The sequence below is a fragment of the Peromyscus eremicus genome, chromosome 9 (assembly GCF_949786415.1).
Source record: "Peromyscus eremicus chromosome 9, PerEre_H2_v1, whole genome shotgun sequence".
Classification (NCBI taxonomy): Eukaryota; Metazoa; Chordata; class Mammalia; order Rodentia; family Cricetidae; genus Peromyscus; species Peromyscus eremicus.
Window position 1 is genome coordinate 19,297,944 of NC_081425.1, and position 16,490 is coordinate 19,314,433.

Consider the following 16,490-nt stretch of genomic DNA (forward strand, 5'->3'; position numbering starts at 1 on the left):
CTGAGATTGAATTTACCCAGGTACTTCTGGATAGTTCTGGATGAAGAAAACCGTTGCTTTTAAGTCAATTATCATGCCTTCTGGAAGCACACTGTAGGGAAGGAAGTGAGAGGGAACAGTTGTTTTGAAACTATTAAATGAATAGGTAACGTTTTTTTTCTCGTTATGTTTTGAGGGCTCCATTTTCTCTAGACGTGTGGCTTAACTTCCCACCCCCACATAGCTCTCTCTCCTTCCTTGCACGAATTAATTACACTTTCCATAAATTTTCAAGAGCCTCGAACCCTCTAGTAAACCATCTTCCTCCCCACCCCCAGCAACTTTTTAGCTCCTGGCTCAGGGACCGATTTTTAATCTGTTATGAATAATAGTTACTATTTAATAACGAAAGGAGAGGGGGAAAAAAAAAAAAAAAAGATGGGGCGACCGCGCGCCTCAGAAGCGCGTTTCCGTCCCCTCGCCCGCCGGGCTCGCTGTGGCCCTGCCAGGCCGCCGTAGCCGGCCTCGCGCGTCCCCAGCGTGGCGAGGAGCTGCCGTCGGCGGGACTTCCGTGTTGGCGGGATTCTGAACGCTGCCATGGCACAGACCGTGCAGAACGTTACATTGTCCCTCACTCTGCCCATCACGTGCCACATTTGCTTGGGGAAGGTAATGGGTACGGCTAGGAGACGGGGCGGAGGACCCAGCGCCCGCGGGAGCCCAGCGAGGCCGGGTGCTGGGCGGGGACGGGGCGTGAGGCGCCCGCCGGGATGCCAGGGTAGGCTGACCCGCGAGCTCCTGGGCGGCGGCGGGAGGCCGGTCCTGGGGGGCGCGGGGGCGACGCGGGTCGCTGGGCTCCTCTGGCGCCTCCCGGAGCGAGCCGGGGCCCGGGGCTGGGCGGCCTGCGGCGGCCGCGGCCGGCCTGCAGAGAGCGGGTTAGAGTGTCCGCGCCGCAGCCTCCATCCTCCTCCGCAGCCCGTGCGGCGAGCAGCGCTTTCAAAAGCAGGGCTTCCCCGGAGCCCCGCCCGAGTTCCCCAGCCTCCCCTGCACCCGGTGTGATTGTTCTGGGGGCCACGGTCCGTTTTTAAAGCCCTTCCCTCTTCTTGTCCTCGTCCCGAGGGTGGCTTTTTGCCATGTGTTCAGATTTTGACAAGTAAATGATGGTGCCTGCCCCCACTCCCCTCCCTGTGCTGTGCAGCATGAGAAGCGTGGTCTTCACTCCCGAGATTGAGATCGGTCACGAGAGGCCAGAGGTGCTCATGGGCTTGTGAAACTACGTGGAGAAAGTAGTCTGGTATTAGAAACGGAGTTTTGAACGTCCTCAAGCATTCGTGTTCCCCTTTCATTTCCGATTGTGCGTGCCTCCGATTCGGTTCTTTTGAAAAGCGTGCCTTTACCGCGTGGTTCAAGAACGGCGAAGAACTGGAACACGCATTCTTTTCCACCCTGATTGCTTTTTGTATGTAGTGTGCCCGAGAATGTAGGCTGCAATTTACAGCCCCGGGCTTAACAGGGAAAAAAGAAGTGAGTGCCAGCCAATAAGATGGCCTGCCTTTAAGTGTTGAAGGTTCAGCGTAGATTTGCCGATTCAGTAAATAAAAGCAAGTTAGGGTTGGAAGCAACTGCTAACCCTAGACAGAGTCAGAGTAAAAGGCCAATAAAATAGCACATGTTCCGTGAGAAAGAATAGCTTGCTTGATCCCTGGCCAGCTGAAGGATGGCTTCCACAAAGGTGGTTTTCGAGCTGGCCAACTGGTAGGTAAATCTGAACTATATTTTCTTCATACCCACAGATTCCATTAGTTCCACCTTTTGCTTCTTTCGAACATACTTTTTTTTTTTTTTTTTTAACTTCTAGACTATTGTTTCTTAACCTTGCTTCAGGGAGGAAAGACTTTGTGTGTGTGTGTGTGTGTGTGTGTGTGTGTGTGTGTGTGTAATTTTTTAATTGAGTACAATTCGGGCTTTGTCAGGCTTTGTTGTTTCCTTATGTCTCAGTTTCCACAGCTGAAAATGTATTTAATTTTATCAACCCCATTAACTTGTTGGAAGGATTTGTGTGGTCCTCAGTGGAGTGGAGATAGATTTTTTGATCCCCAGGAACATTTGTGAATATGTAGTTTCTTTTGATTGCTCCCAGGGATAAGCCAATGGCATATGATTGGTGGATTCCAGAGCCGCTGCTAGCTAAATTTCCTATGATATACAACACAAAAATGCTTCAGTTTAGAAAAATATTGATAGTGCCCCAAATGAGAAGCCCCTACCTGAACCAATATATAATTCCTGGTCAGTGAGCCCGACATAGTAGGGCTATTAATGAAGAACTTCAAACTTGAGTCTTCCCAAATACATTTGCTGTTTTAAGAAAAGGATTTGGTCATACAAGAGGTGAAATGCCATAATAAAAAAACAAGCTGAGTGTGTTGGCACACGCTTTTAATTTGTAACTTGGAAGGCAGAGACGGTGGATCTCTGAGTTCAGTGCCAGCCTGGTCTACAGAGCAAGGACAGCCAGGGCTACACAGAGAAACTCTGTATTAAAAAAAGGAAGGAAGGAGATGGATTGTAGAGTTAATCTTTGCACCAGAGACTTCCCCTTCACCTTCCTGTCCATTCAGTATACAGAGCACTTTACTCTCTCTTCTCTTCCTGTCCTTCACCATCATGGAAACATTATCTTATGATGCTTCCTCCTTCAACATGCGTGCCGCTGAAGAGTTAGGGATTTCATGTGCTGCTTAACCTTTGCCATTATGATCCAGCCTTTTTATTTTTAAGAGTACTGTTTTATTGCTAGAAATCTCATCTGAGAGAAAATTAATTGTGAAGACTAATGATATGGGCAAATTATGATCATTTCTATATGTAGAACTTCTAAGCCTATGCCTCTTTGGGTGTTTTGTGTAGTGGGATCTGGGTAGAGGAACATGGGTTGACAAGAACTGAAGGAGTACTAAATTCTCTGTATTTTACTACTTTGAGTACAGTCAAATAAAAGAATTGGTTTTAAAGTAGTTTTTGTTTTAGTTACTTTTTGTTGCTGTAATAAAAACACCAGGGACAAAAGTGACTAATGGAAGAAAGAGTTTATTTTCGCTTATGGTTCCAGAGGGAGAGTCCATAATGGTGGGGAAGGTACGGCAGTAGGCAGCTGGAGCAGAAAACAGGGCGATAGGGTGAGCTGGAAGTGAGGTTAAGCTATAAATTCTCAAAGCCCTCAGCTGATGATGTATTTCCTCCAGCAAGGCCTCACTTACAGGTTCCTCCCAAGTAGTGCCATCATTCTGGGTCCAAATATTCAAATACCCAAGTTTATGGGGGACATTTCTTATTCAAACCACCACATTCCACTCCCTGCTCCCAATAGGCTCATTGCCATGTCATAACACAGTCGCATTTACTACAACTTTTAAAGTCCTCATGGTCCTTTGCTATCTCAACAGTGTTAAAAAGTCTAAAGTCTCTTCTAAGACTCATCAGTCTCTTAACTGTTACCCTCCCATATGATTTTTTAAAATTGCATTTTTTCAATATACGATGGTACAGCCATAAATTCCCATCCCAGAAGGGAAGAATGGGGCATAGTGAGAAAATACTAGGCCCAAACCCAGGGCACAAAAATCTTGTAGCTCTGTGTCCAGTGTCCCAAGAGTTTAGTATCAAAAGGGCTTTGCTGCCTATAACATAAATCTTTGTCTTGGTGTACCACTCCCTGTATGCGGTTCTCCTTGGCAGACATGGCTTGGACATCTCAGATCTCTTGGCGTCTTCACCCACAATGGGCTCTCAGGGCATCTAGCCCTCTTAACTTCCCTACTATGTGTTGCCTGGCCTCAGTGGCTCAGAAACCATAGAGGAAGAATTCATGACTCCCTCACTCTTATATCCTTTGTGCCTCCAAAGGCACACATAGAGGACACCACCAAGTTTGGCTGCCATCTTTGGATGGAGCCTTTACCCTCTTGATGACATTAGCAACAGCTTTTGTATGTTGAAGCAGTTGTTTTCTATGAGCAAATTACCCCTTATGCTTTCTCCCTTTATATGTTGGAAGCTTGGCCTCAGAGAATCCTGCCATTAGAGCTCCTTGCCCATTGTTTTAAGGCCTCCCCTTAATGCTAATCTCTTTAACAGTTGCAGCCTCACTTTCAACACAAGCTTTGGCTGTAATTTTTCTCTCCAAACTGTATATTTTTAGAATTTCTTTCTGCCCCACTTCTTCCTTTTCTTTTTTTTTAATGAATTTTTATTACTATTATTTTTTGTTACATCCTGACCACAGTTTCCCCTCCCTCCTTTCTTCCCAGTCCCCAGCCCCATCTACTCCTCTGTTCCTATTCAGAAAAGGGTAGACCTCCCATGGTTATCAACCAAACATGGCATATCAAGTTGCAATAAAACTAGGCACCTCTCCTCATATTAAAGATGGACAAGGCAACCCCAGTATGAGGGATAGGGTCCTAAAAGCCAGCAAACGAGTCAGAGACAGCCCTTTCTCCCACTGTTAGGAGTCTCACAAGAAGACAAAGCTTGTTTCTTTATTATGAATTATTAGTAATAACAGTACCACAGACTCAGTATTATGCTATCTTGAAATTTCCTCTGCCAGGGAAATTTCTTTTTAATTTAGGCTTGAGCAAGTTCTTAGGGCATGGGAAGAAGACAGCTATAAGTCTGCCAAAATATTACAGGAATGCTCTTAGCCCAGCTACTAATAGTGACCTTGTTCTCTGAACTCTGAGCCAGCCTTCTGCAGTCCACATTACTCTAATGTCTTCCAGGCCCACATTAGGAAGGCCCTTTAATCTCTGCTTATAGCATTCTACTACTTTCCTAAAAGTCCAGAGTTCCAGTCTTCTACATTTTTTTCAAAAAAAAAAAAAGTCAGGTTCTTCACAGCAGTACCCTGTGTCTCCAGGTACCAACTTCTGTATTACTTTTTGTTGTTCTGCTAAAACAGTACGAACACAAATGACCTGTGGAAGGAACAGTTTATGTGGGCTTATAGTTCCAGAGGGAGAGGCCATAATGGCAGAAGTAGTATGACAGCAGGTGGCCTGATCAGGAAGCTGATCCCATACTCAGCAACAGGCAGGAAGCAATTATAAACTCTCAAAACCAGCCTCCAATAATGTATTTCTTCTTCTTAAAAATTCCATAACCTCCCTAAACACAATGCCAGTAACCAGGGACCAGGTCTCCAATTACATGAGCCTAGGGGGCACATTTCTCTCTCAAACCACCACCACAGCATCCCAAGTACAATATTTATATTTCTCCATTTTCCTGTTGAATCATTTCTTCCCAAATAATCCCTCCTACTTTTGTGCCACATGTTATTATATAACCTCCCTTCCCTATTAAGACTTTCCCCCACTTTTCAGGGTTCCTTTTCTATTTTCATGACCTAGACAGACATAAAATTAAATCTAGATTATACATATGAACAAACACATTTGATATTTGAGACTTGCTTCTTTTGCTGTCCAGTTCCATCCATTTTCTTGCAAGATATGACTTCATTTTTGTGTATGTATCCTATTTATCCATTCATCTGTTGATGGACATCTAAATTGGTTCCATATCTTAACTATTGTGAACATTCCAGCAATAAATATGGATGTTCAAGTACTGTGTAGCATGTTGACTTAGAATCCTTCCAGATGTACTCAGAAGTGGTATATCTGTATCATAAGTAGTTCTAATGTTAGTTTTTGAAGAACCTGCACAGGGACTTCTCTAGTGTCTTCTCCAGTTTACATTTGCACCAGCAGTGCGAGAGTTACCGCTAGCATTTGCTGCATTTGTTCTCTTAGTGAATGCCAATTTGATAAAAGATGGATTCTCAGAGCCATTTTAATTTTCATTTCCTTGGTGGCTTAGGATGTAGAACACTTTCAAATATATGTTGGCCATTTTTATTTAAGAACTGACATGTCAGTTCATTAGCCCATTCGCTGATTGGATGATTTGGATTTTGGTGTTTAGTTTTTCCAATTCTTTACGTATGCTAGATATTAATACCTCTCTGATGTATAGCAGCTTGTCTGATGTATAGCTGGTGATGATTGCCTTTGCTGTTCTAGAGGTTTCTTATTTCTATTTGTCAGTTCTTTGGATTATTTCCTGTGCTATAGATCTTTTCAGAAAGGCTTTCTTTGTGCCTATGTAATTTTTAAATATATTTCTTATGTTTTTCTCTAGCATTTTCAAATTTTCAGATCTTTGATTCACTTCGAATTGTTGCCGCATACAAGGGTAGAGTGATGGGTCTAGTATGATTCGTCTACATGTAGATATCCAGTTTTCCCAGCACCAGTGTATGTTTTTGTCACCTTCACATATTGCCTATAAGTTCGTTAGATGTATGCTTATGATCTTGAAATATGTTCCTTTTATTCCAAATTTATTTGTGTCTTTTTTGTTTGTTTTGTTTTTGTTTTTTGAGACAGGGTTTCTCTGTGTAGTTTTGGTGCCTGTCTTGGATCTCACTCTGTAGACCAGGCTGGCCTCGAACTCACAGAGATCCTCCTAGCTCTGCTTCCCATGTACTGGGATTAAAGGCATGCGCCACCACCACCCAGCTGTTTGTGACTTTTATTGTGAAGGGATAGTGAACTTTGTCAAGGATTTTTTTTTCTGTCTGCTGATGTGATCATGTGATTTATGTCCTTAACTTGATTTCTTATATTTATTGTATATATTGATCCAGCTTTGCCTCCCTAGGCTGTAATCAACTTGGTCATGATGTATGATCTTCATGTGTTCTTTAAATTTTTTTCTAAATTTTATGTGTATGAATATTTTACTTGTATACGCACTGTGTGTGTATTCTGTACCTACAGAGGTCTGGTTCCCCAGAACTGGAGTTACAGACAGATGTGATCCATCATGTAGAGCAGTGGTTCCCAACCTTCCTAATCCATCCTTTAGTACAGTCAGTTCTTCATGTTGTGGTGAACCCTCCACTATAAAATTATTTCTTTTCTGCTTCATAACTGTAATTTTGCTGTTATGAATTATAATGTAAATATCTGATATGCAGAATATCGGTCACAACCCACAGGTTAAGAAACACTGATGTAGCTGCTATGACCCAAACCTGGGTCTTCTGCAAGAATAGTGAGTGCTCTTAACCACTGAGTCATTGCTCCAGTTCCCTTACTGTGGTCTTAAGTAAGATTTACAAAAATTTTGTCAAAAAGTTTTCTGTTTGTGTTCATTAGTGAAATTGTCCTACCATCTGTCTTTCTTTTTTCTGTGTATTTATCTGGTTTGGTTATCGTGGTAATATTAGCTTCATAGAATGAGTTTGGTGATGCTCCTTCCCATCTTATCTTGTGTAATTTAAGGAGTATTGCTGTTTTACAGTTTGAGGAGTATTGGTCTTCTACAGTTTAAGGAGCATTGCCATTTTGTAGTTTGAGGAGTATTGTTAGCTCTTTCTCAAAGGTTTTGCAGAGCCTGACATTGGTTCTGGGCTTTTTACCTCATGAAAAGCTTTTGATTACTGCTTCAGCCTGGTTATTTGATAGGGATCTGTTTAAGTTGTTTATAACATCTTATTTAATAAAATTAATACTATTAGTAGGTTGTGTGTCTATAAATTTATACATTTCTTACAGATTATGCAGGTTTGGTGGATGTAAATTTCACAATACTTTCCAATGAGCCTCTGGATTTCATTGGAATCTGTCATAATGGTTTCTCTTCATCTCTAATTTCATTAAGTTGGGTCTTTCTCAATTGGTTAATTTCTCTAGGAGTTTGTCAATCTCCTTTATCTTCTCAAAGAGCCATCTTTTTCTTGTTTTTATTTTTATGGCCTCAGTGTGCATCAGTGTGTTATTTAAGATATCTTTTTCTAGTGTAAGCGCTCATAGCTGTAAACTGAACTTAGTAATGCCTTAGTATCACAAAAGTTCTAGGAAGTTGTGTTTTTAATTTTTATTTCTTCTAGAATTATTTTAATTTTTAATAATTTTTGATTCTTCAGTGACCCACTGGTCATCAAGAATTTATTGTTCAATCTTTAAGTATTTGAGTAGTTTCTGTAGCTTCTCTTGTCTTTGATGTCTAGTTTTAGTTCACTGTTTCCTGACGAGATCCAAAAAATTATTTCTGTTCTTTCATGTTTAAGATTTGCTCTGTGACCTAGAATGTCGTCTATTTTAGCAATTGGTGACATGAACTGTGGAGAAGAATGTGTATTCTGTTTGTATTGGATGGAATATTCTCTAGATATTTATTAATTCTATTTGATTGATGATGTAGTTTAACTGAAGTATCTTCAATGACACTTAGTACATATATACTTGAAATGGTTACATCTTCTTGACCAGTTATTCCCTTTTGTTGTATAGCAGTTTCTTCCAACTGAATTGCAAGTTTAATACTCCTGAGCCTGGCCACCTGTTTGCTTCTGTAGATTCAGAAAGCTTTGATGCTCCAGCCAAACACATAAGACATTCACATCCTTCCGCAGTAAGATCAGTACTTAAGGGGCTTGGAAAGTACAAATCCTTTGCCTATAGAGTATTATGGTTGCTTCCTTACTCCCATTGCATTTGGGAGACACCTCTCAGGTTGAACATTGCTGCCCCAGAGAAGGGTATATAATCCGAAGAGTTTGGGGAAGATGGGAGGACCTGCCTAGTTGATGAACTATAAAGTGCAATGGATCTGCCAACCACACTTAGCTTTATAGGGTAGCTGGCCGTCTCTTTCCTCCAGGGGCTCTAGCTTACCTTTCAGATAACACTTCTGCTTCCTGTCTGCTTGCTGGGGATCCCCATGGGTGAAGCTGTATTAAGTTTGCCTTGCTTCTTTTCTATGCATTGCCCATTCTTTTCTTAGTGCTCTGTGCCATTATATCATCACATGTACATTTCTGAAGCTCTTTTGTTTTTGGAATAGAGTCCATTCTGGCACTAATTTTCCTTCTTAACATGTCCCATGTAGGCAGTTTCTAGTCCACCATCTTAGCTGGAGGATCTTAAGCTAAAGTTATACTGCCCTCTGGAAATCATCATCTGCTACATAGCCTGTCCAGAGAAATGGATTAGTCAGCTTCTAAAAACCCAACACAGTGACAGTAATAGGACGTTCCAGCAGTACAAATGATTCTGCTGTGGGGCTTTGTTGATGGCCCTAAGCAGCCAGAGCAAAGTAGTCTGTCTGTAGTTGTTCTTTTTTATCATTTTGGTACACTGAATGGAGAGGTAAAATGTTTTCCTTACTGTTTGACCATAATCTTTTGCTTCAGAAGACAGTTTGGGCAACATCATCTCACTTTTTTATTTTCTGCGTCAAAATTTACTTTTATTAAATCCCACCATCTTCAAAGCAATCTACCAAGTGAAGTAAGGAGATACAAAGAGCAGGGCACTACCCTTCCCCCACTGAGACTAGTTCTAATGGGGAAAGTGGAATATAACCAATTTTCTAAGCAAGGCACAAAGTAGAAGAAAAGAGCATTAAAGGGGAAAAAAAGAGCATACTATTAACAAAGATGTAGCCATGTAAAAATGGCTACATCTTTCCTTTCCTGCACTGTGAAATATATCATACACAGGAAATACTTATTTTAGTTCACATTTTTTTTTTTTTTTTTTTACAGTAAACATAGAATATTGTAACAGGAGTTCATGGTGAGAGAATCTGCTCTTGGAAGCCAGGAAGCAAAGAGTAGAAGCAGAAAGATTGGGTCCTAGTAGCCTTCAGGGGCACACCACAAACAACTTCCTTAGGGTTCTGCTGTCTCCCAGTAGGCCACAGGCTGAGGATAAAGCTTTCAACATGTGGACCTTTGGGGGATGTACAGGATCCAAACTGTAGCATTGTATCCCTGGCCTCCACAGTCACATGGCCATCTCATACTATGAAGTGCCTTCAGCCCATCCCCAAGAGTCCCAAAATTTTAACTATTCTGTTATTGTTTGAAGTCTCATGAGACTCAAGACAAACATATAGTTGTGAAACACTGGAGAGAAGAACTGAAAACCAAGTTACATAATTGCAAAGTGGAATAGTATAGGGTAAACGTTTCTTTTCTAAAAGGGAGGAGTAGGAATACAGAAAGAATTAAGGAAAGACTGAAACACAACAAAGCAAACATTAGAGCCTGGTACTCCACACCTGGCACCCTGGACACACTATGGAGTTTGATAACCCTAGCTATTGGGAAGCTCTTTCCCCATCGACTGCTGGGGACAGTCCAGATAGTCATGCAGGTGGGCTGGCTCTACTCACTGTCTGTAGTTTGCCTACATGTTTTTCTTCCCATGTTTCTGGTATCTTTAACTTCTTTTTATGTATTTGGTCCCTTGGGTATGCAATACTGGGGTGTGTGTGTGTGTGTGTGTGTGTGTGTGTGTGTGTGTGTGTGTGGTGTGTCCCTGTGTGAGTGTAGGGGAGTTATGTGAATTTGCTAGCATATATTATTTAACTTAAATTAACACATAAATGAAAGGGTATTAGGTTTAGCCATAATTTTTAGAGATAAAAACTAAGCCTACAATAACCAAAAGGTTTACTTGAGGTTAAAATGTGGGATACTGGGAGTTGGCCCCAGGTTTATCTTAGAAGCCTAAACTCTGTCTCTTACTGAGGTCAGAGAGAAAGTTGGGAGTTGTAAGCATAGAATACACATTAACCACATGTGACACATGAGATTAAGAGAGAAATTGGGCATGTCAGATAATATGGCCCCAGACAAATGTTAGAAACCCCTGTGCCACCCCTGGTATCTTGACCAGATGTGTTTACTCTCTGATCCCATTTTTGCTAAGCTCTTTCTGCTTCCTGAAACCTGTCATTGATGCTGTGTCACTTTTTCATTGTCATCATTGCCATTTAAGTGCTCGTTTCCTTATGACCATTTGTGATGACTTCCCCTTTTCTCTTTGGCAAAACCCCAACTCTGGGTAAAACAAACTATTTCCTGCCTAAACCTGAGCAGCTCAACAGCTGAAAAATGCATACCTGTGTGAATTGGTCTTACATTGCATTCAAACCCACAGACCTCAAATAGAAATTAAACAAAATTAATTAGTCCTGCTAAGTACTCCTAATAAACTTGGTTTTTGCTTTCCAGAATAACTGCTTTGCTTTCCTTTTCTCACATCTACATACTATCCCCTTCTTCACTTTTTGCTGGTAACTTCACTTTACATTTAAAGGGTAAGTTCCAACTGAGAAAGCCGGAACATGCATCCTCTGTCTTTCCAGTCTTCAGATCAACCCTTGTGTTAGTTTTCCCATGGAAGCTGGCTCCTCCCTCCTATGTAAGACAAAATCGTCCTGGGGCTCAAATCCCGTTTCCCTTTTGGCTTCTTGGGAATTTTGCTGTCTCTAGCTATGATATCCCTGCCCTCTCCATCACTGTGACTTGCTAACTATGGTCTAATTTGTATGCTTTCTCCTTTATATCTGAGAATTGTCTGTATTTTCTATCTTCAGCGTTCATTGCCTCTCAACCTGCTTGTGTTTCTGTCCCCAACCCTCATTTGCTGAGAAACTCTTTTCAGTAGCAAATCATTTCATACAGTTAAATCACAGTGTCATCTCTACTTCATCAACGTCTTACTTACTTGGGGACTGCCTCCCTGTTGAGAACTGCCATGCTTTCCTTCCTGGCACACAGGTCCTGTTCTCAGCTTCCCTTTCTAGATGCTCCTCTTGTACTTGCCCTTTTCCTCCAGCCATTTTGCCTGGGCCAGGAATCTGCACCAGTCCTGTGGTTTTAGATGCTGTTCTCTTTTATGCCAGTGACTCTCAAGGCTTCTTACCCCAAGCTTACCCACTTAAAATTGAGTTTGATGTAAGAAACATCACATGACCAAAATAGGACCTGGACTTTCACTACATAGAAAACTGTTCCTCCTGTCATTGGCACTTTGATTTAATCAAAACCGTCCTCTAGATTGAAAGATCTCTTTAGCTAAATATATAGAAAATTTTGATTGCTTTTAAATTGTTTCCCTGGCTGCTTTTACGTAGTTTCTTACAAGGTGGAGCATCTTGATGTCCCTTCTATAATGTGTATGGTTCTGTCTTCAGTATTGGCTTCCATAAGTTTTAGAGGGATGGCAGTCATGGTACTGGAGAAGTAATTGAGAGCTACATCCTGATCTGCAGGCAGGGGCCAGGGTGTGGGTGTGAGACTGTGCTTGGCTTGGGCTTTTGAAACCTCAAAGCCCAGTAACATACCTGCTTCAACAAGGCCATGCCTCCGAATCCTTTCCATAGTTCTACTTCCTGGTAACTAAGCATTAAAATATATGAGCTTATGGGAGCTATTTTTATTCAAACCACCACAATTACCATTCCAAACTGGCTACTAGTATAAGGAAATAGCTTCCTTCATTACTGGGCTTCTTATTCTTGGGGTATAAGGTACTTTTAAAAATACTACAGTAGTATGTGGGTGGGAAGAAGGGACTATAGGATAAATATGGTGCTGTCTTCCTAGTATTTAGAAGTCTGGGGCTCTTAAGAAATTTTATGAACAGCAGGATAAAATTAGAACATCCATGAACATAATATGACCTGAATTTCTAGTCATGTGAAGAGGGGAGAGAAGAAGGAGAAAAGAAAGGAAGGGAGTTACGTGGTGAGATAGGAAACAAGAGAGTAGGGAGAGGGCCAGACTTGGTCTTTTTTTATCAACCAACTCTTGTGGGAATTAATCACTGTTACCAAGACCTGACTTCCCCCAATACAGAGTCACCTTTCTTAAAGGTCGTATTACCCCAATCCATTATATTGGGGAATGAAGTCATGACAAACTGTAGCTAGAGTTTTCCTGCCTGGCCCACAGTCAGGGCAAATCTCTTTCACCTGCCAGTCCCACAGCCTCTCAGACCCGACCAAGTAAACACAGAGACTTATGTTGCTTTCAAACTGTATGGCCGTGGCAGGCTTCTTGCTAACTGTTCTTATAGTTTAAATTAATCCATTTCCTTTAATCTATACCTTGCCACATGGCTCGTGGCTTACCGGCATCTTCACAAGCTGTTTCTCATCGTGGTGGCTGGCAGTGTCTCTCTGACTCAGCCTTCCACTTCCCAGCTTTATTCTCCTCCTTGCCCCGCCTATACTTCCTGCCTAGCCAACGGCCAATCAGTGTTTTATTGATTAATTAGCAACACATTTGCCATACATCCCACAGCAACAAACCACATCAAAATCATAACATATCTTTTTATAATGCTTAGTAGGGGGTTGTTGGTACTTTATGGTATCGTGGAATGCACTGAAGAATTCAAGTATCACATTGATGATTCTGCTATCCTATAATTTTAGTAGAAAATAGGCTGAGGGGGGAAAGCCCCAGAATTATTAAATAGAAAGTATTTTCTTTTTTGCCCATGAATGTTAAATACATAATAAGCATCTCAGATCAAAGTTGCAGTCTCCATGACCAGCTCTGTCATCTAGCATCTCTGTCATAGGAGAAACAGCGTGGTCAAGAGAAGCATTGTTTTACACTCCTAAGTGTACTCTCCTTACCCCCTACTTACTTACCCCTATACTTGAAAGGGATGATTTGTTTGCTCTAAACAAAATCATATTGGGAATCCAGTTATGACAGTTGCTCTGTACTAAAACTAATGTTTCTTTTTTTTCCTTTTTTTCTTTTTTTTCAAAGGTACGTCAACCTGTTGTATGCACCAACAACCATGTGTTTTGTTCCATTTGTATCGACTTGTGGTTGAAGAATAACAGCCAATGTCCAGCTTGCAGAGTCCCTATCACTCCAGAAAATCCTTGCAAAGAGATTATTGGTAAGGGTCTATTTTATATGTGCATAAGATAGATTTAAGACAATTTATAAACAGTGTTTGTATGGGGGAAGACTGATAAGTTTTCATTGTTACAGATCAACATCATATTGGGTTTCTTAGTAATTGTATATAATATGTTGTGCAAAGGACTGTGAAAGATCTGAAATAACTCAAAGGCCACATGCAGCTTATATTAGAGACTGCATGTGAACAGAAATATTAATGGTTTAAAGTCACGGGTGCTAAGAAGGGAAAATAAAGGGCTAGGAGTGTTGGAAAGAAGGCGAGGAACTCTGAGAAAGGCTTGATGAAGTTGGTGACATTTAGGTTTTGAGCAAGGGAGTGGTGTGCCCCAAGTGTGCTTTAGGAATGTTGCCTGGGTGGTGGTGTGTGGCTTGCACTATAGAGGCAAGACAAAATTTAGATAGTCAGATTGGAGACTCTGGTCCAGTTAAGGATAATATGAAGCTAATTAAGGTTTAAAAAAGAAAATTAGTGCCACATTAGGAGAGGCAAGAGAAGTGTCAAACAGGAGCTAGGAGAATAACAGGTTCAGAGAGACTCTTGGTGCTTTGTTTTTACTTTAGGGGGTAAATTTTTGTTTATCTTCTGTAAACATTAAAAGTGAGCCTATAAATAGGCACAGGTACACAGCACCTTTCAGGAAACTTAAGTAGTGGTAGTGGTCTAAAGTTAGGGGAAACTGTCTTCAATACTGTTTGTGATGGAAATGGAAAGGAAGATACATGACAGAGAGCAAAAGACTAGGATCCAAGCTGGCTGCAAAGCTGCTTTTATGGCCATGGGTGAAGTCTTGCGGAAGGCTCCTTCTCTGCTACTTTGCAGTCTATGGGTTAAACTCTCTATACTTAGACTTACTTAATGTTAGCAAGGAGTCAGGTCTTTGTGTAAGATGAGAGCATTGATAATTAAAGTAGTTTAATGCTTTTCCTTAACTTTTCATCTCATCTCTTCCTGCTTTATTCATTGTAGTTGCAAGTTTTTCTGTGTCCCAGCCTGCCGGTGGTTGGGACAAATCTCTCCCACTCACATCCCCCAAGTAAACCCACAGAAGCTTCTATTAACTATAACTGCTCAGCCATTAGCTCAGACTTATTACTGACTAGCTCTTACACTTAAATTAAATCATAATTCTTATTTATGTCACGTGGCTTGGTACCTTTTCTCAGTTAGACATTTACATCTTGCTTCCTCTGCATCTGGCTGGCGACTCCTGACTCTGCTTTTCCTCTTCCCAGCATTCCTTCAGTCTTCTTGCTCCACCTATGCTTCCTGCCTGGCTACTGGCCAATCAGTGTTTTATTAAACCAGGGAACAAAAGCATTATCCCACAGCATTTCCCCTTTTCTGTCTACACAAAAAGGAAGATTTTAACTTTAATATAGTAAAATTACATATAATAGAACAGTTATCAAGCAAGAATTATAGTTATAATATCTAGTCTATTTGTATTTGGCAAAATTAAAGAAAATATTCTATCCTATATTTGTGAGTCTAAAGTTTCATATCTAATTTATCTTATCATAACCAAGGAAAATTATAATTATAACTATCTAGTCTTCAACTACACCAAAGACCTCAGAAGGATATATTACTTAAGTAAAAACTAAGAGCATTGTAAGCAATTTTTAAAAAGTTCTGGAAATGACAGAGACAGCTGACTACCTGGACAATTACCCAAAGTTCTTCTACAATGTTGGGACATTCATTCTTCAGCCTACAGGCCTAGAGTCTCTCAGTCACTTTTCTCTGTGTTCTGTAGAATATCTGGCAGGCTCTTCTGTAAAGCAGAAACCTGAAGGACCATCTCGCCTTATAAAGTTCAATGGTCACCTTCCTATGGGTCCTGCATGTCCAGTCGATACAACATTTTGTCAAGCAGTCCAGACAAGAACAGTTTCTTGCCTGAATGGCTATTTTTGCTAAGAAGAAGATAAACCCCATATGGAGTGTCTTCGATGCCCATCTTTATCTTTGAAGTAAATCGGTCCTGCCAGGAGCAGACATGTCTCACTGTCCAGAAAGTCTGTTTTTAAAACATTTTAAATGCCATATTCTGTAGGTCTTTGAAGTGTTTGAAGATTACCTATCTAATACTTAGAAAACTTAACATGACTACAAGTTTGATTGTCATAGAAGACTAATTATTAATCTGTATTTCTTAATTATCTATTACAATTTAAATGAGCTGCACAAACATAATACCTTAAACAAGAGTAAAAATATACATACAGTATAACAAAATTAACTTTAAATTTGTATCAATAAACTAAAATCTATATCAATGTAAAACATTTTTAAAAAGTTGCTCTTTAAAAGTAGGTTCAACAATCCATCCTTTTATCCTATGATACCAATATCCTATATTTCTATATCATGTTCCCCTGTCTTCTTTTAGAAAGAGATTGACTATGACCAATAACCATTTGTAACCAACAACCTAAACAAAGACAAACATCCATAATCTATTTTTTGGTAGTGTGGGTGTAGTTTTCTAGACTACTTCCTGCTGATATAGGGCACTGTATTCTTATGGGGATACAAAGAAAATTTTAGAATTATGGTCAAGTCTTGACTGGAGCAGTCTGTGAGGCTGTATTCTCTGAGCCAGTTGCGTTGAACCTGTTTTTGGATATTGGATCATCTCGACAATGGTGTCATCAGAGACCTTTCAGGGCGTCTTGGTTGTTTAAACCTGAT

General features: G+C 40.7%; 1 protein-coding gene across 1 annotated transcript in view; it reads left to right on the forward strand.

Annotated features, from left to right (window-relative positions):
* Window positions 1-538: 538 nt before the first annotated feature.
* Window positions 539-16,490, forward strand: part of Obi1 (ORC ubiquitin ligase 1) — a 51,274-nt gene continuing 35,322 nt past the window's right edge. The window contains exons 1-2 of the mRNA XM_059273232.1: window positions 539-648; window positions 13,634-13,769. Coding sequence (XP_059129215.1) covers window positions 577-648; window positions 13,634-13,769 — 208 coding nt within the window. The 5' untranslated portion in view covers window positions 539-576. The remainder of the gene's footprint in view (window positions 649-13,633; window positions 13,770-16,490) is intronic.